This window comes from Mytilus trossulus, chromosome 4 (assembly GCF_036588685.1).
Source record: "Mytilus trossulus isolate FHL-02 chromosome 4, PNRI_Mtr1.1.1.hap1, whole genome shotgun sequence".
NCBI classification, from domain to species: Eukaryota; Metazoa; Mollusca; class Bivalvia; order Mytilida; family Mytilidae; genus Mytilus; species Mytilus trossulus.
This window is the reverse complement of record NC_086376.1, coordinates 780,169-806,916: the sequence shown is the minus strand read 5'-3', so window position 1 is coordinate 806,916 and position 26,748 is coordinate 780,169. Positions and strand designations below refer to the sequence as shown.

The window sequence follows — 26,748 nt, the reverse complement described above, 5'->3', positions numbered from 1 at the left end:
TGCATGGTACAGATGTTAAGGATACTGGTCTGTAGTTTTCTGATGCATGTTTGTCTCCCTTTTTGAAGACACTTGATATATTTGCATTTAGCCATTCTCTTGGTAATGTACCAGTGTTGATGGATTTTTGGAATATCATTGTAAGTCCAGGTGCTAGTTGTTTTTAGCATTCTGTCAATATACGGCTTGGTATGCCGTTTGGTCCAGATGCCTTGGATGTATTCAATTTTTTCAGCAGCTTTTGGACTCCATCTGTTTTTGTGTCTAAAGGAGGTATTGTGCTTTTATGTGCTTTGATGTTGTTGGCAGAGTTTTGTCTTTATCTCTTGTGAATACTGAACTGAATTGTTTGATCAGTAGTTCTGCTCTCCCTTTGCTGTCATTGATTAGGTGTCCATTGCTTTTGAGAGGTGCTATTCCTATGTTGTCCTGTTTCCTTGATTTTACATATTTCCAAAATGGTTTTGAGTTGTTATTTTCTAGCCCTTCTAGGATTGTGGTATTAATGTAGTTATACTCAGCTTTTCTGATTTGCCGCTTACATTCTTTTAGGAAATGCCTGTTTTTGGTCCAGTTGTTGTTTTTCTTTGCCTGTTGATATAGCCTTGTATTCTTTTTAAACATTTTCCTGATTTTATGATTGATTCAGGTAAGACTGGTTTTAGATCGGATGAGTTTTGATGGTATACGGTTGTCAAGGTTCGAATAAAGGTATGTCTTAAACTTGTCCCATAATTCCTGTACTGTGGCACCTGAATGATACATTTCAATGATGTTGGTTGAAAGGATAGTCAGGTCTGTATGTAGATCTTCCCATTTTGCTTTGGAGTATATGTAGCATTTGCGTGGCTTCTTACTCTGATAATGTGGTTTTGTGTCGCAGTCTGTTACAATCATATCGTGGTCAGATACCCTAACATTCCTGGAGCATTAGAGGATGTTTTGATGAGTGACGGGTTTTAAGTCAGCACTATGTCCAGTAAGTTATTGCCTCTTGTTGGTGTTTCGTGTATCTGTGTTAGTGAGTGTGATATGATAACTTCCATTAGAGCTATTGGGATTTCCTTGTCTTGTGCATTTTGGTTTACTGACATGGTGTTCCAGTTTATGTCTGGGCAGTTGAAATCTCCAGTTAGCATGATGTTTTGATTTTTGTTTGAAATATGGTCTAATGATTTATCTAATTCCTTTATGTGTTCCATGTTTCTGTGTGGCATATAGAATGAGCCTATTGTGAGATCTTTTTTGTCTTTCATTTGTATCTTTACCCATTCTATCTCACATTTTGTTACAAACTCTGGTTTTTCAATTGCAAAAATGTCGTTTTGTACAAGGATGAAAACACCGCCTCCCAGTGTACCTCGATCATTTCTGTAGGCTGGGTAGTTTTCTAGATTTAATTGCATCTTTAGTTGGTTTTTTTTCAGGATATTCTCCTTTCAGCCAAGACTCTGTGCCGCAGATGATGTCAGGTTTGATGTACTAATAAAATTCAGATGTCTTGTCCTTGATGCTTCTACAGTTCAGTGTAAGGATTCTTAAGTTTTTTTTCTTTGGTATATTGAATACGTTGCTGCTGTTTGTTCTGTTTTTGCTCTTATTACTCTTTGATGCGTTGTTATTAATTGAATTATTTCCTTTTGGACTGCTGGCTTTAAGTGGACTGAATGCATTTGACGTAATTGATTCGAATGTGCTGTTGTGGGTTAAAGGATCATAATAGTTTGAAGTGTTCAATTCGTAACTGTGGAAAGTGAAAGTAGAAACGTTGAAGCTTTCACATTTACAGCATAGCCATTGTACATAGATCTTTGCAGTAGGTCGTAGTCTGCAGAACACAGTTCTATACATGTTTTTTTATGCCAGATGTTACAGTCATTAGAGCATACTCCTTCGCAGTTCCATGTGACTGGGTGTTCACAAAGTCCACATGGGTAGATACTTTGTTGTTTTTGTCTTGGTCCAGGGTTTTGCTATATGTCCCCTGCAAGGAGGAGAATTAGTATTGCCATTGAATAGTTCTTATTTGGCTTAACAGGTAATGTCATTGGTTTACGGCCTGCTGAAGACCATTTGTTGTTTAATAGATTTGTAAGTAAGTGACGATGGTCCCATGATTTTTCATTGAAGATGGATTGCCCAATGTTATATATCAGAATCAAAGTAAATATTTTCATCTTGTAGATTTTTCTATGAGTATCAAGCTTTTGTAAATGTTGGGTTACTGTTCAGGTCTTCAGTTTAGCTCGGAAGAGCCCGTGCTGATTGAAACAACAACAGCAATTACCAACAGTTAATTTGTGCTTGCTCAGCGATCTTCTTTAACCAGGTTTTTGCTAAAAGGTTGTCTTGGTGGATTCCGTCAGCGTATAGGTGATAGTTGTATTGTGTCCTGGTTGTTGATGTTCTGTGGTCTCCTTTTTTAAATTTAGATTTTGTCTGTAAATCGTTTGAAAATTTTGGAGAGTGACTATTTATGCTGGTATTTAGTTTTTTGATTTTGAAGTTTAATCTGATGACTTAATCTGTAAGTATATTGTCCTGTTCTTTAAATTCTTCAGGTGTTTTGTGTTTACGATGGCAGTTCCAGCGGTATACTGGTGTTTCAAGTATTGTTATTTTGCAGCTATCGTATTGTTGGACTAATTCAATAATTTTATTGTAGTGATCTATCAGATGATCTATAGTTCCATCAGTGAAGGTGTTGATTGAAATATATTTCTTGTTATAAGATGTTAGGTCGCAAGTGCCTAGCCAGACATATACCCATATAGCTCCTTATTCTCTAGTTTTAATTTTTAGGATTGTTTGTAGCCATTTAAGTCTGTCAGCTATTTTGGCGCCACTCTTACACCACCAGATAATTTCTTTTTCTACTGAGTGTGATCTATTTACGTGGTTTTTGAGCCAATTTCCTTTACTGTCCGAAAATACTACAGGTGTATATTTCTTTTGGGTAGTTGGCTGTTCCTTGGTGTTGTTCAGGAATTTTACCAGTTTAGAGTTTGACATTTGCTAGTTGACAGTTGTTTCTTTTATTAGTTTCTGTACAAAGCGATATATTGGGGAAGGTTTACCAGCTAATTAATTTAATGCACCATAATTACTTTTTTTTCCCGTGATAAATAAAACATTGTTTGTAAACAAAGATGGCGGGTGAAAAGTTGGCTTTGTGTCCTGCAAATATCACAAGAACCATTACTGATGAACGGTAAAAGTCAAAATCGTCAATATCAAATTTGACCTCAACTTTGTCATCGGTATCAACATATAAAAATTTCTAAAGCTTTGGTTGAATGGTTCATGAGAAAATACACGGACACCACTGGAAACACCATTTTTCAATCTTTCAAGAACCATAACTCCTGAACGGTAAAAGTCAAAATCGTCATTATTGCACTTGACCTTCATTTTGTCATCACTAACAATATATTAAAAACTGGTCGGATTTGGTAGAACAGTTCATGCATAAATGCACGGACACGACTGGAAACTCCATTTTTCCATCTTTCAAGAACCATAACTCCTGAACGGTAAAAGCAAAATCGCCATTATTGAATTTGACCTTCATTTACTTGTCAGTAACAACATATTAAAATTTTAAAAGCTTTGGTTGAACGGTTCCTAAGTTAATGCACGGACATGACTGGAAACTCCAGTTTTCCATCTTTCACGAACCGTAACTCCCGAACGGTAAAGGTCAAAATCCGGCGATTTTTGAACTTGACCTTCATTTAGTTGTCAGTAACAACATATTAAAATGTTAAAAGCTTTAGTTGAACGGTTCATGAGTTAATGCACGGACACGACTGGAAACTCCAGTTTTCCATCTGTCAAGAACCATAACTCCTGAACGGTAAAAGTTAAAATCGCCATTATTGAACTTGACCTTCATTTAGTTGTCAGTAACAACATATTAAAATTTTAAAAGCTGTGATTGAACGGTTCATGAGTTAATGTACGGACAACGTTTGATTGCCGCCCGCACGCCCGGCTGCCCGCCGTTCATCCTCAAATCAATAACCGACATTTTTGACCAAAAAATCCGGTTAAAAAGTCATGGATGAAAGATTTAAGCAAAAAATTACAGGTGAGTGATTCAGGCTCTTGAGAGCCTCTTATTTTTTTATATATATTTATAACATCACATCCCCAAAATATTGATACTTCCTTTGTAACCATTATTTGTCTTTAAATAAAGCTTTTGAAATTTGAACTTAAGATTGTTTAGTTCTATACCCTATATTAGAGCTGTCAATTAAAAGAAAGACTTAAGAGTGCTGCTTAGGTTTTATTTAAATCAATATGTAAAATTAAAGTATATTTTGTTTTTTAACTGTTTCTATAATGTAAGAATGATCCAACTAAAAAGATAATTATTTTTGCTTTGTCACATAGTAATATTTTTGTTTTATACGTTTGTAATTATTAACCCCATCTGAGGATAGTTCCTGTTTACACAGTTATAATATATTTGAAGGTCATGATCAGCCAATCAGAGAGTATTTCCAGGTTTCACATAGCAACAGTTTACTTTAAAATAGACTTATAATCATATTTTTGTCGAGCCTTCGACTTTTGTCGAAAACGCGAGACTAAGCAATCCTACATTCCGTCATTGTCTTTTTTTAATTTTTATTCAACAACAAATTGCACTTTCTGCTGTTAACAATATACCTCACCAGTCCAGCATACCAGTGAAGAGTCCCTGTTTGTTAATACCAGAAATCCAGGGTTGTTTTCTGGTAAGCATCAATATATTAAATCAACATTAGTATTATAATCTAACAGCTAAGTTATAAAATAATCAGCAATGAAATAATAAACAAGTAAATATCAGCGAGATTTATTTGTTTACCTATACATATAAATGGGAAAAAATACTATTTGGATATCATCTAGCAATATAAATGATTTTTGAGTATAGTTTCCGGAAACTTTCCATATTTTCTCCGTTAACGTGTGCATTGTTTTTCTATCTATGACATTCCGTCATTGTCAGCGACGTCCACAAATATTCACTCTGTGATTAAAGCTTTTTGAAATTTTAATAACTTTCTTTAACTATACTGGATTACTTCCAAACGTGGACAGAAGTTTGTTTATGATCATAAGATAGTATCCAGAAGTAAATTTTGTAAAAATAAAATTCCATTTTTTTCCGTATTTTACTTATAAATGGACTTAGTTTTTCTGCGGGGAAACATTACATTCACTCTGTGGTTAAAGTTTTTTAAATTTTAATAACTTTCTTAAACTATCCTGGGTTGTACCAGACATGGACAGAAGCTTGTTTATGATCAAAAGATAATATACAGAAGTAAATTTCGTAAAAAAAAAAAAAATCCGTTTTTTCCGTATTTTACTTTAAATGGACTTAGATTTTCTGCCAGGAAACAACACATTTACTCTGTGGTTAAATTAAAAATAAAATTAAAACTTTCTCATACTACTTTCAATTTGTACCAAACTTGGACAGAAGCTTTTTATGTCAAAAGATTTTCAGCAAAAGTAGGCGAGACATTGTGTTCCCCGGAACCCTTACAAATTTTTGAATATAATCAGTTATCAAAGGTACCAGGATTATAAAATGGACAAAAATACAAGTGGACGTGGCCATGTACTTGTATATCTCGACAAAAAAGCTATATAATATCAAGTCTCTATATATTAAAGGATTACAATCAGAGTATACATGCAGAATAACGCGAAAATAGTTGTCCTGTCCCAGAGTAATTAAGAAAAATTATGTTTAAAGAGGGGAGTAAAGCCACTAAAGGTGGTATTTGCACGAAAGAACGTTATATAAAATTGCCATTTCACGATGAACAAACAATTGAAAAAAAATCAAAAAAGTTGATATGATGGCGGAAAAATATCTGTACGCCTTTTCTTCTGTTTTTCTCCCAAAATTACCTAAACTGAATAATCGTAAGATTGGATGACAAATGCGAATATGTCTGGTACCTTTAGGACACAGAGGCATGATGATTAATTTAATTAAAGAGAAGCGACACACAAAATGAGGTCTTTTCGTTTAATAGTATATATGTATATCTTCATGCCTTATATATCATGTACTGTAGTACGCCGCTAGATTAAAACTGACGTGGAAAGGTAACACATGGCCAGCGAAAGTTCTTTTTTTTATGAGAGCCCAGGTGGTCATGTAATTTAAAATCACTTAATAATCTGTTTCAAATCAAAAAGATAAGTATTTACATTGATTATGCGTACAATAAACTCAAAAATCCGACCGTAGACATAAATAGTTACTTCCTAGAGATCGTGCATTCAGAATATTGTTAGAATCGAGTGCTATAACTGTTAAAATGTATATGCCCGTGTAATCGAATTAAGACATGCACGCTTAAATCACCTGTGCATTAACTATAGAATGTTTTGCTACCTCTGAAAAAGGACATATATTTTGAAACCCCTTTAAATATTGGCCGGATTAGCCCCCCTTAGCCATGCAATGCATGCTTTAGGTAGTTTGTTAGTTCTCATATTCCAGTTCACTAATAGTAAGATTAATTTAATTCCTTTTTAGTTTTGTTTGTTTTCGTCATTCATTATTTATTTTCTAGAACTCAACATTTTTCAGCTTCAAATAATGTCTTTATAAATTAACTATTCCTTCTGTTGTTTATTTTGGTTTAAACATATTTGTTTTAAATATTTCGTTTGTAATAAGAAGATTTAAAACCTTGAACAGTATTATGTGTTTTATATACACATATTTGTCTATAAATAGATTTAAAGCTTCCGAAATTTGAACTTGAACTTGAACTCCTATATTAAGATTGTCAATCAGAAAAAGAATAAGAGTGTGCCTGAGGTTTTATTAAAATCAATATATAAAGTTAAAATATGATTAAGATTTATTTTAACTGTTTCCATTATCAAAGAATGATCTAATTAAAATGATAATTTATTTTGCTGTGTCACATAGTTATTGCTTTGATTTATAGTGTGTATAATTATCAACCCCATCAGATAGTAGTTCCAGTTAACACATGTTTAGTAGTGTATATTTCAAGGTCATGATCATCCAATCAGAGTATTATTTTTCTGTTTGATTAACCCCATTACCCCCATTGGATGCCCAATCGAATGAATCGACAGCCAGTCAATCAGAGAGCAATTTACTATTAACAGATTTATAATAAACACACATGGCCCAAGAGTTATAAGTTGAAATATTTGTTTACATAAGGATTGCGATAATTGTAAAAAGAAATGTCAAATATTGTAGATTCATGGATCATCCATTGACAAGTGAAACATTTGACATTCAGTGAATTTTTATCTTCATACATGATATGAACATATGTGTCACATAAACCTTGTGTTTTTCAAATTCATATTGTACAATTTTACTTTTATAATCTATATTTAGCGAGTAAAATAGGATTTAATCCTAAGATAATCAAGTTAAAAAAAGTAACGTGTTTACAACTGAAGTGCCTATATAGTTTGAGGATGAACTATTTACAGATTTGCAAGTTTTATTAGCTATCCTAGGACAATCTGTAGCATCTTTTCACAATTCAGCCTCAATTCAGCAAACTTGATTTTTTAAAACATCTGGTAAGTAAATATTTATTTCAAATTTTAAAGAAAGTACACAATAACTGCTTCAAGTCTGAATGTTGGATATATGGTTAATGCTAAAAGGCTTTACATATAAAACTGATGCATTATTTCAAGGTTTTCTCACTCAAGCTAGAAATAGACAATGGCCTCATTTAAGGGAAGATTTCTGTAAAATTTTGCATACAAATTTTGCATATTAAGCTCCAACTGAAAATAAAAAAAAACCATTAATTTCTTTCATGTTTCAATACAACTGATAAAATTCTTTCAAAACATATATAAAATCCACACAATTAAGGAATAACAGTACTGTAGTTGAAGAGTTGCCAACGTCAATTGTAGATTTGACGGTGGCAACTCTTCAACTACAGTACTGTTATTCCGATGCTAATGCATTACTAAAAGAGAAAATACGATAAAACTTGAAAAAATGTCTAAATTTGTCAAATAAAAAAAAATCCGCGAAACTTTATGAATGATTTTGGCACAAAGACGTCATGGCTAAACGTGACGTCATACACATGAAAACTTACAAACTGGAGGTTTTCACGTTACCTGTACGCTTCAAATTCGAATAAAATTACATTAAAACGGCGAATTCGAGGTAGGTGTTGTTTAATTTTCGATTATATAGTAGTATTCGAACATTTGTTGATTGATCAACTTAAAATGGCGGGTCTCTCCTTAGTTAGCCTGGTCTACTGTGGATTTGATGGCAACCTTTAGCCAATGAAAAAAATTGTTACAGATATATAACCTTTATTCAGACATTTTAAAGTGTTTTTTTTCTTTAAGAAACCCATTTTGAATGATGTTTACTGTGAAAATAAGCATGTGACCCTATTAATATTGTACACCATCACAATGGAAATTTATGTATCATCAATATATAAATTTTGAAGAAAATCCGATAATTTATCAGGGTTAAAGGTAACAAAGACTTATGATTATTTTCAGATAAACATGTATACAGAGCAACATAAGGTTGCAATAAAATCAAATTTATGCAAGTAATTTTTAATATTGCAGAATTATAATGATGTAAAATGACTTCCTTGTATTTCTGAAATAAATCTGATTCTTGGTGTCATGAGACTTTTGAAGTTTGTAGAAAACCAGTAAACATGAGATTATGAGATTACTTTCGTTTGATCTCGAGTTATCTGAATAAATCTGCATCAGGTTTCATTTGAGTTAAAGAGCTGACTGTGACACATCTAAATGTGACTTGTTGCATGGCAAGTTATATACCCCTATCCATCATCCCCTTATTTTCCCAGTAAAAAAAGAAGTGTATGCACTTTAAACAACTCTACAGAACCTACTTGTTTGATTATAAGTTAATTTGAACTCCTTATAATGATGTATCAGTAAATTGTCTCGTCATCACATTTTATTCATATTTCATTTTTTGAATGTCACATAGTTCTCAAATTGAGATCCTGACGTATATACATAATATCGTTAAAGTATTTAAAAATGGAAGTCTACATTTTGTCATATTTGTGGTTAGATATTGTGTTTGTTTTGTCAATATTTAAGTTTTGATTCAATACGTTAAACTCCTAGGTAGAATAGAAGATGTTATATGGTTTAAAGAAATAATCATGTATTATTTATGTATACCATTCGTTGGATACTTTGTAAATCACATACAGATTTATTATTTATGTGTTCATTAATGTAGTTTCTTTCACTAAATGGGCTTTTTATTATAAAGTCTTATGAAGAATCTGACTTTTACCGTTGCCTTACACTTTTGTTAAAACATGTAAGTTATGAATAATTTCAGATGATCCACCCTTGATTTTTGGGGAGTATGGTGCTTATTCTTAATTTTTTTTATGTAGTGCTTACAAAACTAGATTGTCTCTTCATTGTGTTTTGAGATTGTATGTTGTACCCCATAATCATTTTTTGAATAGTTAAGTCAACTCAGAAATGTAAGGCAAGGATGAACATAAACTCATCATAAATACCAGGACTATTTATCTCTCCTTCATCCATAGATTTTTTAGTTGCACATCAAGTTGATAAGAATGAAAGAAAAGACAAATCCCAAGTGGGAATTCCAAATCCTTACAGTTTTGAGACTTAAAATATCGTGGAGTATTGAGATCCCCACCTAATATAAACTGTAAAGAATAATATTTGTTTGTAATGATCAGATGAATTCAATGATATAGTATATAGGACTATTCTGAAGGATCATTTGAACTAAATTAATAAACAAACTTGAGATCAGCCAATAATGTCTTGTTTAAATATATGACAAATTCTGAGTAGATGTCAGTTTGAGCTTAGGGTTGAGGACGCGGGATAGGAAGGTTTTGCCAAAAAACAATATTTTCATTTTGTTGATTAATTGTATTTCATTTAAATTTCAATACGACCGAAAAGTTGTATATTGGAAACTAAGAAATGTATTTCTTAAAAACAATTGTGATGAGAAAAAAAGTAAAAAATGTTTTGTAACTTATAAAAGATATTTAAACCTACTTGGTAAATATGATAAGAGGTTATTATATAACACATGTTTACAGTTTTTTTGAATTACTGTATGAGGATTTGAAAGAAAATGAAGTGAACACTGAATATTTATGGTGTATTAAGTACTTGTGGTTTGATTTTGTATGGTAACTTGACTGCGAATACACAAAAGGTGAAAACGTTTTAAAGAGATGACAGATTAGAAACACCCGTCTATCACAGTTGGGTTTAAATTATATCAATAAGATTGCATTATCATTTGTTAATGATAGACATTGACATTGCTTGAGTTGAAAGGAGGTGATATCTATTACTATAAACTGTCCTTTTAACCCATGAAGTTTTGTTAAAAATTTAAAGTTTTGTCAAAAATGGTTGGAATGGTTATGAATTCATCAACTACGTAAACAAATAAGTTCTGCAAATCTCTTACATTAAGTTAATACAAGTAAATTTTCAATACTAATAATCGACTTTTGTTGTCTAGTTTTAAATCATGCATTGATGAACTTGCAGGTAAATCATGTTCAATTGGTCATAAATGTATTACAATTTGGTGTAATTTGGTTTTATATTGGAAAAAGATAGACTTTATACATCAAGTTGTTATGATATTTATCTATCGATAAAAAGCAATGTAAAGGGCTCAAACACGCTTTGATTATGAAGATATGATGGATGGTGAATTGGGTCTGTAAAACCGTTCATTGATAGATATATTTTAATATCACGTTATGTATATCTTGTAAAAAAATAGTTTCTTTGTTGACAATTGAATGTTGGAAATTTTAAGTGGAAGACCTTATTCATAGCCTATTAGAATCTAATATACAATGTTCAACTGTTTACAAAGTTGAATATGGAATTTGAAAAATCTTTAAAGTTATCCTTTATAATACTTGTATTAGGATTATACTTTTTGAATTCACCGTCACCATTTGAATGCTTCGAATTATTTGTAATAAAAAAATAATTGGCCAGTTTATCACTTTTAGTGGCATATAATTTTGAAATATGATTATATTGCACGTGTAATGGCTACATGTAATAGGTCTAAATAGACCGTTGGTTTTCTCGTTTGAATGGTTTTACACTAGTAATTTTGGGAACCCTTTATAGCTTGTTGTTCGGTGTGAGCCAAGGCTCCTTGTTGAAGGCCGTACTTTAACCTATAATGGTTTAATTTTTAAATTGTTATTTGGATGGAGAGTTGTCTCATTGGCACTCACACCTATATCTACTAAATGTTGACTTCGGATGATCATTGATAACTGATTAAAAAAAGGAATGACTATACTGACGACTTAGTATGATAAGTGAAACACACAATTATAGAGTGCATATTTAGTGTTGCTAGTAGTAAATTGTGTATTATAATGTAAAGACTGTCAACTGCTATATATAAATATGTTGATCATTTATTTAGCAGGATAAAAATTTGTTTTTGTAGATTGAGTCATTCAACCGAGTGGACTACCCTACATGTACTTTCACTTTCAATGTTGACATTCCTTTTCTTTTAATAACTGAACACTCCTAGTCTGAGTCTAGTTTAGGTTAACTTGAAGGTCACATGGTGAATAATTCATTTGCGATTTTTCGTAGCTTCATTAGTTTTTTGAAACCTGAACTAAACTTGCAGCTTAAAACAAATCATTGTTTCACTATAATTTATGTTTGACCAAAAAAATCTCATATTTAAAAAAAAAATCTCATAAATATTTTCCCTTCAAGAACATATGATTACATATGCCTTTCTTACTTAAATATACAACGTGAGTTCGGATAATTATATAATTGAATATATGGAGGATAAAAAACATGCTTAAGGTATATGGTCTCAATTAAATATCATAGATTTTTTTTGAAGTGTATACCCTGTTTTTTTTAATAATATATAGTAAGAAGTATCAGCTTTTAACCCTACAGGTTGTACCAAATTTATAAATTATAGACAGATATCGAAAACCCAATTTTGTGTGATAAAAGGAAAACTAAAGCATAGAATTTTAAACCTTAAAATTTGAGAAAATAGCTCTTGAAATGTTCTTTCAGATGAGAAATAGAAAACATGTGGTCACTGGACTCGTTAATTTTGATAACTATTTATTGGTAGGTAAATTCACAATACATTCTATTTTTAAAGTAAATTTATCTTAGCTATCTTCCCGTATAAGTGAATTATTTCCCTTTTAAGTGGCCATGTTGAAAAAAATAAAAATAAAAAAAAATCTGTTTTTTTTTGTAGATAAGAGCCCTAAATATAAAAATAAATAAATACATACTATTTGTTGATTCTGCGACTTCTGTCGAAAAAAAAGATCGACATAAGGATAGTGATCTCACGATGACAGCTGTGGTGTAAGCACACTATAGAAAAAATAATATTTGAGAATGTGGAAGAATTAGATTCAATAAACTTTGTATTATGATGCATTATGTCGCAAGGTTTCCATCTGTCATATATCTATTGTCCTATAACGCGTTTTGAGGGTTCAGTGACTACAAGTTTTTTTGTTATGATTATTTCTTATTATGAGTACTAGGATACATATATTTAGTATGTGCATGACTTACAAGGTCCTCATGCCTGTCAAACAGCTTTCATTTGAACTCAACCACATTTTATAGATCAACGAACAAGATTAAAGTTTTGTTATCAAGTTCAAATATCAGATACTATAAGCAATAGGTCTACAAGCAATATTTTGCGTATGGAACGTAGTCAAAGTTCAGTATTTGAGTATTGGTCATTTTTCTAATGCTGAATGGCATAGATCAACGATATAATGTGCATGGAAATATTTTATGATGTACAAATCGGTCTCAAGGATTCATTTGACCCTGAACCCATTTTCACAGTTCATGCTTTAGTATTAAGATTTTGTGTTTGAGTTTGTTTTTCTCAATAGATTAACTATATTTGTTGTATGATATGATAATAAGATGTATATGTATGTCTTTCAAGTATCATCTGACCTTTATGTCATTTTCATGATTCATTGGTCAATGTTAAGTTTTCATGGTTAAGTTTGTATGTTATCTTATATAAAAAAAGGTCAACCATAATCAATGCATAAATTGATTGTGAAGTGTACATGTTCCGTCTGGCATGGTTCATCTGAAATTGGTCTCATTTTCATGATTTGTTGGTTAATACTTATTTTTTCTGGTTAAGTCTATTTTTAACAAATTATAAGCAATAAGTCAACTATTATGGTTTATTGCAAGATTATAAGGTTTTCATCTGTTTCTTGTTTGGTTGATCTGACCGTGACCTCATTTTTCTGGATCGTGTTAATTCTATGTGATACTTGTACTTACCCTTCCGGAGCACCCGAGATCACCCCTAGTTTTTGGTGGGGTTCGTGCTGTTTATTCTTTGGTTTTCTATGTTGTGTCATGTGTTCTATTGTTTGTCTGTTTGTCTTTTTCATTTTTAGCCATGGTGCTGTCAGTTTGTTTTAGATTTATGAGTTTGACGGTCTCTTTGGTACCTTTCGTCCCTCTTTTGTAGTAAAGCTTTATATTACGGACTATCATTATAAAATCAATGGTGAGTAAAGAAGATAAGACTTTTCAGATTGTGCATTCTTGTTTATATTATATTGAAAATTTTTGTCAAAGGAGTTACATAATACTCTTATAATTTGGACATTTCATTAAGATTTAAACTAATTGCTATCTGTTTTCTCAAAATCCAAGATCGGTACCTAAACCATTATCACAGTATAAATTATTGTACATCTGCACTCCAGTTGGTGGTGCATAGTATTTTTTTAAGTTTTTCTTACACAGTACAATGAATTTACTATAAAATTCTAAATATGTTGTGGTAACAAAAAGTACAGTTTTAAACTGGGTCTTTCGAAGAAAATACCCTCGGTTATTGATTTGGATATGTACGACTGGCAGGCTCCCTTGTGTGCGGGCGGTCTTACGAGCAGCAACCAAATGTTGTCCGTACATGTAATCATTAACTGTTTTACAAAAGCTTTTCGATTTTTAATATGTTGTTGCTGAAAACAAAATGACAGTCAAGTTCAATTATGACGACATCAAAAGATCGATGTAGGATAAAAAACCTTAAATCAAATAGTTTGGGGGTGTGTGGGTCAAAATTGATACAAGTTTTGTTAATTCAAAATCGATTATAAATATATCCCTATTGGTCAATCAATTTTTCCCAAATTAAGTTAAAAAAAGGGGTGTGAGGGTCAGTTAGAAAACTATATGAATTAAGTTTGTTTTTTATCCTTCATTGAACTTTTGATGTTGTCCATTATGGTTCTTTAGAGATTGAAAAGAATGTTGTTTGTGCATTTACTTATGAACCATTCAACCAAAGATTTTGAAATTTTAATATGTTGTTACTGATAACAAAATAATGACTATTTTCACTTTAACTGTTAAGGAGTTTCGATCCTTGAAACATTGAAAAGTTGCGTATACAGTCGTGTCTGTGCATTTACTCATGAACTATTCGAATAATGACAAAATGTTACCTCCGCAGTCTCCTGAAAGCCTTTTGTTCTTTTTGAACTGTAAAAAATGTTACCATTTGAAAATAGAAATTATATGTAAAAAGGGTTACCAAAAAGATCAAAAGAAAAACAAATGATACTTTTTTAAAATTGTTATTTGGATGGAGCGTTGTCTCATTAGCACTCACATCACATCTTCCTATATCCATCTTGTTACAAGTTTTAACATATGTATATACAGCTACTTTTGCATAGGTACTATTTCTGTACCAATTATCTGAGGTGCTGGAAATCTACTTTTAATATTCAGTAATATTTTGTGATTTGCAAACATTAAATATTGTGAACACTTTTGGTATTAATTCTTAAATCTACATTTTAAGTACAAATACTGTACTGTATAATACGGATACCTAAATATCACATTTCCTTTAGAGTAGAAAAATAGTACAAAAAAGTACTTAAGATTTTAAGTATATAAATAGTAACTACATGTATGCAAACTGAGCTGTGTACATATATATATGTTATGAATATGGTCCAGTAACAACCATTTGTTTTCAAAATTAATACTGGTTGATAATTGTTTTAAACTTTAATAAATATGGTCTTTTTGTTCAGACATTTATAAAACCTTTAAAAAGTCTGGTGAAAGAAATGATAGTCATATGAATCTTCACAAAAAGTAAGACGTTTAAAATTATCAACTTGAATGATATTTTGAGACGTTAATTGCGCATGTCATTTGGCACATTACCAACAATTGATTGTATAGGAGGACATGTTTTTAGTTATTGTCATGAAATGGTAAGTTTTCTTGATTGATCTTAACTGCTTAATCTTCAAATATTTTATGAAAAGTTTTATATATGTGAATGCTACTCTTGTTAAAACTTTTTTTTTCATTTTTGGTTAAATAGATTTATGTACATGTATATATACAGATTTAAAGCTAAATAAAACTGAACTTGACCTATTTGTTTATGTTCACATGTGTGTATTTGTTTTTCTTTAAAATTTTAAATTTCATACATCATACTATAAATCTTAACTAAAACTAAGCATGTCTGTAATACATTCTCCCCAGGACATGGAGTATAAGTAAAGGACTGACGACAATCTAATCTGTGTGGACAGTTGTGATCTGAAATAATATGTGTTTATTTTGTATTTTGTAATTGGAACCTTGAAATCGGTACATTTGTTTAGTAATAAGCATGTTTAATGTGAATTCTGTTAATGCAGGACGTGAATTGTTTTCTTCTATGAATGTCCTTTTGTCTCAGGAACCCTCATCGGGATGTCAAATTTATCAAATAATCACAAGTTTTTTGCAGATATAATCACATATTCATTTAATATTTTTCAAACAAGATAATCAAATAATCGTGGAATATTTGGACTGGTAATACAAAAATTAGTAAGGGTTCATGTCTTGCCTACTTTTGTCAACAAATCTAGGGAAATAATTAGATTTTTTTCACTAAATACTACATGTACCTATTGATTGTAAGAAGCTTCTGTCCAAGTTTGATAAAACTCCAGGATGGTATACCGGCACCTTGGATTTCACTAACGCAGTACACAATCGTTATGTAGTATCGACAAAATTTGCAGGCTCGACATACTCACTATTAAACTGCCATTTAATCATTTAATTAAAAACCCCATGACATGACTTACTTGTGTGAGTTCATCACTTTTGCTTTTGGTAAGCATATAAGTTTAAAAAATATATAATTTATTCAATATCAACTATCAGTCAGCACATAGTTATTTATATTATTTAATATTTTTGTAAAAAAAAAATGTCACCAATAGTTCACGGTTAATTGAATGATCATTACTATCAGAAGTTTGTAAGATATATTGATACAGTGTTCTAAATTAAATAACCTCTATAAGGTATGTAAATGCAGCTCCTAAAATAACAAAATAAAAATGTTACCAAAATAATGTCACCAAGACAAAAGATAAAATATCGCCTTAACAGAACACTTTAACATCAACTTGTATTCGACAAGTTCACTTTATCATTTCAGTGATACAATTTTCACGATAAAAAAAACAATCAGTAACAAATTGCTTATTTTCAATTAGCTGTTTTTGTATACAAATTTTTCATTGCATTAAACTAATATTATTTTCATCTTGTATAGCCTTTGTGAAAATCTGGAACGCGTGTCAAATGTTATTTATAAACGAAGTTGTAAATTTAGAGAAACGAAATTCATTTTGTAATAATGCTGACCTGAAGATGATCAAATTAACTTTTAGGACAACAAACATAGTGATTTGATTTAAGGTTAATGATAACAAGAACAGTCTTCATTAAACTCACAAACATGTTAAATATTTTAGATGTATTTTAAAATATTGGCTTGACTTCAATTTTCTATATTTTTCATCACAATAAATGAATAAAGAAATCAAAATAGAGTATTTGATATAAAGATACAAAGATACAAAGTGATATCAAGGTTTTCTAAAAAAATAATTCCGGCATTTTTGCTTACAGAATGAAAGAAAAGTAATGTAGGTAGATGAAATTTTTTTTTTCTCAAAAATGTTACGACTAAATTAAGCAAGGGCCATTCACACCAATTGACTTAAAAAGATCTTGTTTATAAGCGACCCCAAAAAAATAATTGGAGATAAAAGAACTGTAGAACTGTATAGAAGTTAAACAAGTATTATTTTCATTTAGTCTTAGTGTAAACCTTTAAACGGATGTCATATGTTGGGTGTTTTGTACTAAGGTTAAATGGTCACACTTTTCTGTTTCCGGCATTTAATAGATAAATTTTCACAATAAATACAATCAGTAACAAAATGCTTATTATGAAATAGCTGTCCATGTATACAACTTTTGTATTGCATCAAAATTTGTATTATTTTCATCTTGTTTAGCCTTTGTGAAAATCTGGAACGCGTGTCAAATGTTATTTGTAAACGGAGTTGTAGATTTAGAGAAACGAAATTCACATCAATTGACATCAATTTTCTATATTTTATATCACAATAAGGAAATCAAAGTAGATTATTTGATATAAAGATATACAGTGATAACAATGTTTTATAACAAAATAATTCCGGCGTTTGTGCTAACAGGATGAAAGAAATGTAATATAGGTAGATGGAGATTAAAAGAACTGTAGAAATGTTTAAAAGTAAAACAAGTACACTTTCCTGTTTCAAGCATTTAACAAATAAGGCACTTTACACAATATATCATATATCATATTGAAATCACTTTAATATATTCATATTAAATATTTTTTTTGATATCTTAATTGTTATTATACAAAGCGGAAATTTGAAATCCAATCCTTATCTTAGCATAATTTTAAATTTGTACATTTGTTGACGTTGGTTGATGTTGATGTGACATTTACACAATCATAATTTGGTTCTACAGTTTCATTTTATCGTCTTTATTTCCGTTTTACTACTAAATCAATTCCATTTTTTTTTTAATTCACAATTTTGTTTTATAATGAGCCACATTATCAATGAATGGGACTACTGACAAGCTATGCAAATGACCCACGTTGACGTCACATCGTCTCTGGTACACCTATCAAAACGTTGAGTGCCAAATTTGACTCATTCAAGTTTCTTTGTCTCAGGATCATTTTGTTTAAAACCTAAAATTTGGAAGGATTGAAATCTCGAGGTCCAAGAAATCTCAAATGTTAATAAGATTACAAAATAATTCACACGTTTCTGCTAACTAATAACAGGATGAAAAGAAGTGTAGAAAGGCAAATTTACTTTCCAAAATATTTCAAGTGATTCAAAATGGTAGAACAATTTACCTAAATAGTGATTCGTTATTTGCATGGAGAGTTGTTCCATTAGCACTCACTCCACATCTTCCTATATCTATTGTTCAAAATTGACCAAAAAGTATTATGGTAGGTCCTAAAATAAGTTCAAGAAGGGTTAGCTATAAAACAAGTTTTTTTTATTTCATTTTACATTAGTAAATACTTTGAAGTCATGTAATTTTTGGGGGAATTTTGTACTAATGTTAAAATGGTCACATTTATATATAGTTACCTGCATTTTCTAAATTTTACGAAAAAAAATTTCCTAAGACTTTTATATATGTGATAACAAAGCATTATTCTATTCAGTTTTAAACTTAATTGAAATCATGCAATCATTGATCAAATTATTTTCTTATATGGAAAAACTCGATCAAAATATTTTAAAGTCTTTACAAGTCATATAATTTTAGACATACTATTACAGGTGTTGAAGTTTTGAAGGAATAAGGATGAGTGGAATGGAGTTTTACCGACGCCTTTCCATGGGTATGCCAATTGATAGATGTTATGACCTGGAATTTGCTCGTCTTGAGTCTTTCTCAAAACGTCCTCAAAATTTTCTTCCAAACATCAGTTACATAAAACTGGCCGCAGCTGGATTTTATTTTGACAATGGACAGTGTAAATGTTTTGAATGTGGTATAATTTGGACTGGCACTCACTGTGATAGGCATTGTAGCGATCTACTGGAAGTGCATAGACAAATATCTCCATACTGTCAGTTTGTATGTAATGGAACAATAGAAACCCCATCTGGAAACGGTAACTGCATTTCTATTGGGATTAGAAGGTCAATAGATGTGGAAAGTCATGACGAACCCAGAAGTGAAGAAACAAATACAAAGGAGAGACCTGGCACACAATTCAGTGGTTTATTGGATACTGGTTATAGTTCTTTTGCATTAGTAAGCTGCTTAATATTTGTCGTCTTTTCAAACGGCCATAATTGAATTTTAATTGTTCATTAAATTTTTGAACTACTTTACCTGAAGGTGTAATACCGCAACTGTTTTTTCCTTTTAGTCTTTGTTAAATTGCACTTTTTCAAAAAATGTGCAGACTTATTTTCAAAAAAGGAATACGGTATCAGTTTTATCGTGTCAAGTACATAAGAAAATATTTCACATAATATTTCATTGCAATAAAATGAAATGTAGAAGTAATGACCTATAGCTGTCAAATACAAGGTAAGAGGGGGAAGATAGGGGTAAGTGAGACAGGGAGAAAGGGGGTAGGAGAAAGGAGAAATGGGATGGGAGAAAGGAGAGGAAGGCATGGAGAAAGGAGAAAAAGTTGGAGAAAAAAATAAAATATGAAAAAATAAAATATCTCTCTTTTTTTCCGGTAAATTGAAAAAAATAAAATAAGAAGAGGGGTAGGAGAAAGGAGAAGAGAGGTAGGAGAAAGGAGAAGAGGGATGGGAGAAGGGAGAAGGGTACCCCTGTCCTCCCCCTCAGATAATAGTTTTTCAACCCTTTTTCATATGCAACCCGATTTTACGTTCAATACGATCGTTTTGATACAAGCGTTACTGATGAGTTTTATTTAGACGAAACACGCGTCTGGCGTACTAAATTATAATCCTGGTACCTTTGATAACTATTTACACCACTGGGTCGATGCCACTGCTTGTGGAAGTTTCGTCCCCCAGGGTATCACCAGCCCTGTAGTCAACACTTCGGCGTTGACATGAATATCAATAACGTGGTAATTTTTATAAATTTCCTGTTTACAAAACTTTGAATTTAAAAAAAAAAATAAGGATTTTCTTATCCCAGGAATAGATTACCTTAGCCGTATTTGGCATATTATACGCGTCCGGCGTACTAAATTATAATCCTGGTACCTTTGATAACTAGCAATGCTATGGTATATTACATCGTTAGACGCTTTTTTGTTAAATAAACTGAATGTCATTTTTTTTCTTCGTAATAAGTGTTATTTAAAACATTCCTGTCAAGTTTTACTGTAATCAGTTCCTTAGTTCGATAAAAAAGCAAGAACACATCTACAGACTACAGCGATTCAAGGACAAGTTTTGTTTGAAAAATCCAAACCAAGACAAAATCAATTTTAATAGAATAAAGTGTGGACCAATAATTATTAAATGATCAACTATTTATCTCATCTGCCTACAACATATTGAATATGATACATAACTTATTTGATAAGATGATTCTATGATGATAAATATTACTAATGAACCTTTTTGTCTTCAAAATGTTTTGTTTTAAGAATTTAAGTTAAAGTACTGCTAATCACTTAACTGACTTGTGATTATAGTGTTTTCTAAATATAATGTTTGTTGTTCTAAATTGTAGTCCAGACCATTCCAAGAAGAAGAACAGCCATCCATTATACAATCATCTCATCAATGTAGTAATGTAGAAGACAGTCATAATGATTTTATTTATACAGACTATAATGTAAGACTCGCATCTTTTAGAAATTGGCCAAAAACACAAACCCCAGTAGATTTAGCAGGTGCTGGTTTCTTCTATACAGGAAAAAATGATGTTGTAAAGTGCTACTCTTGTGGAATACGTCTGGGAGAATGGGAACCACATGAGCACCCATGGATGGAGCATTCAAAGCACAGCCCTGAATGCGACTTTGTTAAGATAAAAATGGTAAATAGCTATATATAGTACATAGTTCTCTTGGTTTAACGAAAATAAAAAAAAACGTTAGATTTTGACATCTGGCAAAACACAGACCCTATTACATTCGGCAAGAGCAGGGTTCTTTTTCACAGGTAATGAAGGTTTGAACCAAATTTTAGATAGGATCTTATAGACATCATACCACATCTAAATTTCCTACTGTCTGACAATCTTATCACCAAATTCACTATATGTTTTAGTATTAAGACTGAATACAAGTGCAGCTACTTCATTTTGGACAAAAAACCGTCTGTAAATTAGCACAAATGTAAAAATTGTGAAGATTTTAGTAATTTTGAATGAATTAATTATGCTATTGTCTGATGCATGTTTATTGTATTCTCCAAAACAATATATACATGTAACTTAAAGTTCATATTTTAACCAATTTCTAAAAAATACATATTTTTAGACCAAAAGGTGGTCGAAAAGGGCTTACTCCTTTACAGAAATGATTATATTGTTTCAACTACTGGTCTGGTGGTAACATGTCCATCAGCAGTGGTGTCGACCAAGAGATTAATAAAAACTAACCAAAGATACAAGACTTATGATTTTGCACAACATATCTTCTTAACACACTAACGTGTTCTATAGTAGATGGAGATACTTTAAAATCTAAAATCTAAAATCTAAAATCATCAGTTGAACGTTAACTACATTTTGTCAGTATATTTCTGATAGCAAACCATGCAATTGAAGCAGAACATTATATTTTGTGTTTTCAAGTTTTATAAATAATTGACAGGTGAACAATACAGGCTCCTTGAAGCTTCTAGTTGAAGTGTGTGAATACATTTCGCTTATTGTAGAATATGAAAATACTAATGTTGTGGTGACATTGTATCCTATGTTCATGTATGTATGTACATTCTTACTTTTTTTTTTTAAATTATAGCCGAATAGAGAAACTCATAATCTCCTGACTGAACAACCGTCGCCAAGTAGTGAGGAATATGGTAAGTTTTGATTTTTTTTTAATAATACACCATAAAAGACATTTATCAGTGAAGTGGATAACATTTAATAGAATGTTAACACCAATAAGAAAACTTCTGCTACTAAAACAAGTAATGAGCATAAAATGTTCTGGCTGTGTAAATAGGTGTTGTCAGTTTATTTTCTATTTATGAGTTTGACTGTCCCTCTGGAATCATTCGTCCCTCTTTTGTGAACCTTCACAAAATTTTGTATATGCTGAGCCATGACAACATCAAGGATTATATATTATGTTGTTGTACTATGAAGAAAGATGTTTAAATGTTTACTGGTCATTATTTTATACTGATAAAAGATAGAAAAAAATGACAGTTGTGCGGAATTTTTCTGATCACCAGTGACCTGCTGCAAATAAAAAGATAGTTTTGTTGTGTAAAGAAGTCAAATTGGGTCAGTACATTCTTAGAGTTGACACATTTTGAAACTATTTATTATTTTTTTTTAATATGGAGACTTTCAGAGTTTATCATATTAATGTAGATAGGGTGTCTTCCTCCATTTTGGATTTTGAAATACCAGAAAGCAAGGTCTAGATTTTTGATAAAATGTGAAAATTTTGAAATTAGTAGGTAATTCATGTGTAAGATTTTTTATATGGATATAGAAAATGCCATGATTTATCATATTTATGGTTGTATTTTACCAAAAAAAAAATACATTTATTTGATTTATTTTTTCCCCAACTTTGCCAAATAAGGGGAGACAACTCAAATACAAGGGCAGATAATTCAGATAGTGTTACTTTTACAATAGAATGTGTTAGGAATTTATCCATTTTATTATGTAGCAAGAAAACGAGTCCGGTGACCTCAATTTTTCTTCTTATCATCCGAAAGAATAATATTGAGCTATCTTCTTATATTTTATTTCAAAATTCTATTGTGTAGTTTTCGTTTTATGACCAAAAATTGGGTTTTCCATGCATAATCTATACAATATCTGACAATTCTGCACAGCTTGTAGTGTAAAAATAAGTCCGGTGACCCATTCTTTTTATTAATGTTGTTAAACAAGCAGAATATAAACTACATTTCGGCAAATTATTAAGAAATTCTATGGATTATAATTTAGACACCCCATCTACCTTAAATGCTGTAGGCATCAAACAGTTATGCTAAATTGAAATCATCACCGCCTGGTGTTTTGACACCAGACTTTCATCTCTGATAAATAAAGGCAACATACGTATACCATAGTTCATAACTCATAAATCAATTGTTAGAAAAACATACAAACTAAAACAGAAGGAAACACATCAACTAAAGGTGATAAACAACGAAGCAGCAGATTCAATGAAGTGCAACAAAAAACAACCGATAATGCATCATACATAGAAACGAACTGTTATATCATAACTGCCATATTCCAAATCAGGACTTTTCAAGAATAAAATGGGGGGTTGAACCTAGTTAAAATAAGACTTTAATCTTAAATTGTTTTACATTGAATAGCTGTTTTATTTGAGAAATTTCTAATGTATTAAGGAAATTAAAACCTTATATACTTACCAAGACTTATATACTTACGCATCGCATTCCAACTATTGTTTATTTATCTCACATTAGAAAAGATGCCGGGTGAAACATTAACAAGTCATGGTATATTGAATTAATTTTGATCAGGAAATGTATGCACTCATGCAAAAGAAAAAAATGCTTTGAAGAAACAACATACCTTTAATCCTCTATAGATTGTTCTTTGAGATCAAGGAAATTAATTTGAAATTCACCGTGTGAATTTAAGATGTATATATCTTCAATGAACGGTTTTATGTATCAGATTTTAAATTATATATATGTTTTGTTTTAAATTTAAAGGTGCTATAGCCAATCCCACAGAAGATGTTGTTACTGAATTTGACAATCCATCATCACGAGTTTTTTCTACAAAGATTATTTCTGACAATGACATTGATCTGTATATGGGTAAGTGTATATACTTTTTTGTAAATGATATACAAAAGAAAGTATAAGTTGATATTAGTAATATATAACATTTACAATAGAATTAATTTGTAAAATACTTATAATTTTCTTACTTTGCATTCATTAAAACATTTGAACTTGCTTCCACATTTCAAATGCATGACACAGACATTAAATTGAAGAAGATTCTTGATTATAGCTTTTAATATTTTGTGTGGACATTTAATTCATACAAAGTCTGTTGATATAGAATAAAAATACAACATAGATTTTACCCGCATTATGTTGAATTTGACAGGGACTAGACAAAATGATGCAAGTATCAGCTTATCAGAGATTTGAATATGAGGAATTGCATTTGAAATGCATGAAACATATATGTGTATTGAATTTATTACCTAGATAACTTGTGCTTTTTTCTCCGATATGACAATGTAGGATGAGCAAAACATATTAAGTACGGGCATTATAAGAATTAAACAAACAACAACAGATGCAAAACAGTAGTTTGCTTGATGCTGTGGTTTCAGATAACTGAATATAGATTTGCTTTGGTTTTCAAAATTTTCTGAATTGTCATTCCAGAGTTACTGGACAGCTATCATGTTGTCACAATAGTTTTGTTTCTTGTACGACAGAATCTAGATTTTTCTTTTTGCAATCTATTTTTCACATTACATGACATGAAATTACAATACAATGTAAAGAGCTTGAAGTTTAAAATACTAAGAGTAACAACATATCAGAAAAAGTATCAGTGTTCGCCAGATTCTTAACATTTGTTTATTAATAAAATTAATTTTATTATAGAATCACCAGCAGCCTTTGCTGTCTTACATACTTGGTCAACAAAACCAAACATCAAACAGCTTGTGAAAGAAACTTTAATTGCACTCTGTCATGGTAAATACTAGTTATTATTCATAATTTGAATATTTTTGTTTGTTAGAAATTGTTTGATGAAGGGGAGATAACCCATTGATGTTTTTGTTGTAACCCTTCAATGAAACATCATTAAATTGTGTGTATCATATTCATAAGGTATGGGTTAAATTAAATAAGTTGCTTATTAGTTCTACACGATATTGGTATCTGTATGTTCAACGCGTCATCAAAAGCTGAATTCTTTGGATGATTTAAAAAGGGCTACTTGGTAAAGTTGATCATTGGTCTTGATTACACTTGAAGCAGAGAGTATTGAAATGTTTTCAACATGTAAAAAACAATATTTTCCAAAGTTCATTTCAACAACGATGCATACTCTGCTTTTCTTGAAAACTACTGATGGTCCTTGAAAAACCTTGAGTTTCATTTCTAAAAAAAGAGTGGCAATTTTGTTTATAGCAGGTTTTGCCACATTTAAAATCTTTTTTCCCAGATCTTTTGTGTGCCATTTTTTGATACTATTACGTTTGTTTGCCAATTTTTTTCTTTTTTTGTAGATAAGCAGTGCAAACCATCGGCCGAAAAGATTGCAAGAGTTGTTTGGTTGTTAGAAGAACGAGATAAAAAGATAAAAGAATTAAAAGAGTGTATGTATTTAAAATAAATTTATAGGGGAAACACAAAAAGTCAAATGTTGCTATTTCCAGTCCTTTGACCAATAGTTTGAGCAAGAATTAATTCAGCATTACCAAAGTTGTCTCATTGTATGATGCATGCTCGTTATCATGATTTTATTTGACAATTCAATGTTAAAAACAACAATAAATCATGTATAAACGGCCAATATTATCAGAAAATAATACTTGAATAACAAGTTTTACAAGTGTTACACATATAAATGTTGTGTATATTATTAAAGTTTTTGATATGCAGATGCCAAGACTAAATGTTAAATTGATTCAAATTTACTGCCTTGTCTGAAAGATTCATTGGTGTGTGGAGAAGACTGACAAACTCAGACAATATTAGTATAACTTATATTAAAAAAGTATATAAAAAACAAAAATATAGTTGAGTAAAAGGAAACATGAGGTACATGTGAATTGGACAGCAACCCAATGACAATAATATCCAATGATGCTTCTATAGTTTGACATAAACGTTAAAAAAATAAGCATATATGTATACAATATGCAACACCTTAAATAATCTCAGGACAGCATATACATTTATAACTTGTGTATGAGTTCTAACAAATCAGTCATAAACACCAAATGAATTAAATAATGACAAAAACTTTCAGACGTGACAAACTTTTTCTTATTTCTACGTTCAGATATACAAAGTTTAGAGTCTGATGCTGCCAACAGATCTGCAATGACAAAATGTGGCATATGTCTGACTGAAGAAAGAACTATTGTCTGCTGTCCATGTGGTCATTTCTTTTGTTGTGCAGCTTGTTCAGACAGACTGCAGTTAGATCAAAATCCTAGATGCCCTTTATGTCGTCATGCAGTTGATAGATTTGTGAAGATGTTCTGGGCATAGCTGATATATGTGCATTAATATACATTTTACAATTGTTATTATTTATAACTTTACATTTGTTAAACTATTTTACATTAAAGTTTATATCTGATTTTTAATTACCTCTTTGTCTTTATTAAATGATCATATATGATAATGATATAGACCAATGGATGTGACAGTGAATTTTCACAGTTAATGCAAAATAGTTATCAAAGGTACCAGGATTATAATTTAGTACGCCAGAATCGCGTTTCGTCTACCTAAGACTCATCAGTGACAAAGACAGAATAAATAAGCCAAAAATTGGAACATGTTTTGTACTTATTTCATGCTTACAAGT

General features: G+C 30.9%; 1 protein-coding gene across 2 annotated transcripts; it reads left to right on the top strand.

Moving 5' to 3' along the window:
• The first annotated feature begins 7,490 nt into the window (after positions 1-7,490).
• On the top strand, positions 7,491-26,524 carry LOC134714452 (baculoviral IAP repeat-containing protein 7-B-like). Of its 2 annotated transcripts, none has more exons than XM_063575699.1 (8): positions 7,491-7,593; positions 18,831-19,311; positions 20,728-21,036; positions 21,968-22,028; positions 23,886-23,993; positions 24,804-24,896; positions 25,436-25,525; positions 26,215-26,524. In XM_063575699.1, exons 2-8 carry the CDS (start codon positions 18,856-18,858, stop codon positions 26,424-26,426), a joined length of 1,329 nt encoding a protein of 442 aa, XP_063431769.1. In that variant the 5' UTR covers positions 7,491-7,593; positions 18,831-18,855; the 3' UTR covers positions 26,427-26,524. The 2 variants fall into 2 exon arrangements, with proteins under 2 accessions (XP_063431769.1, XP_063431768.1); XM_063575698.1 differs by lacking the exon at positions 7,491-7,593 and adding an exon at positions 15,262-15,380.
• The last annotated feature ends 224 nt before the right edge of the window (positions 26,525-26,748 follow it).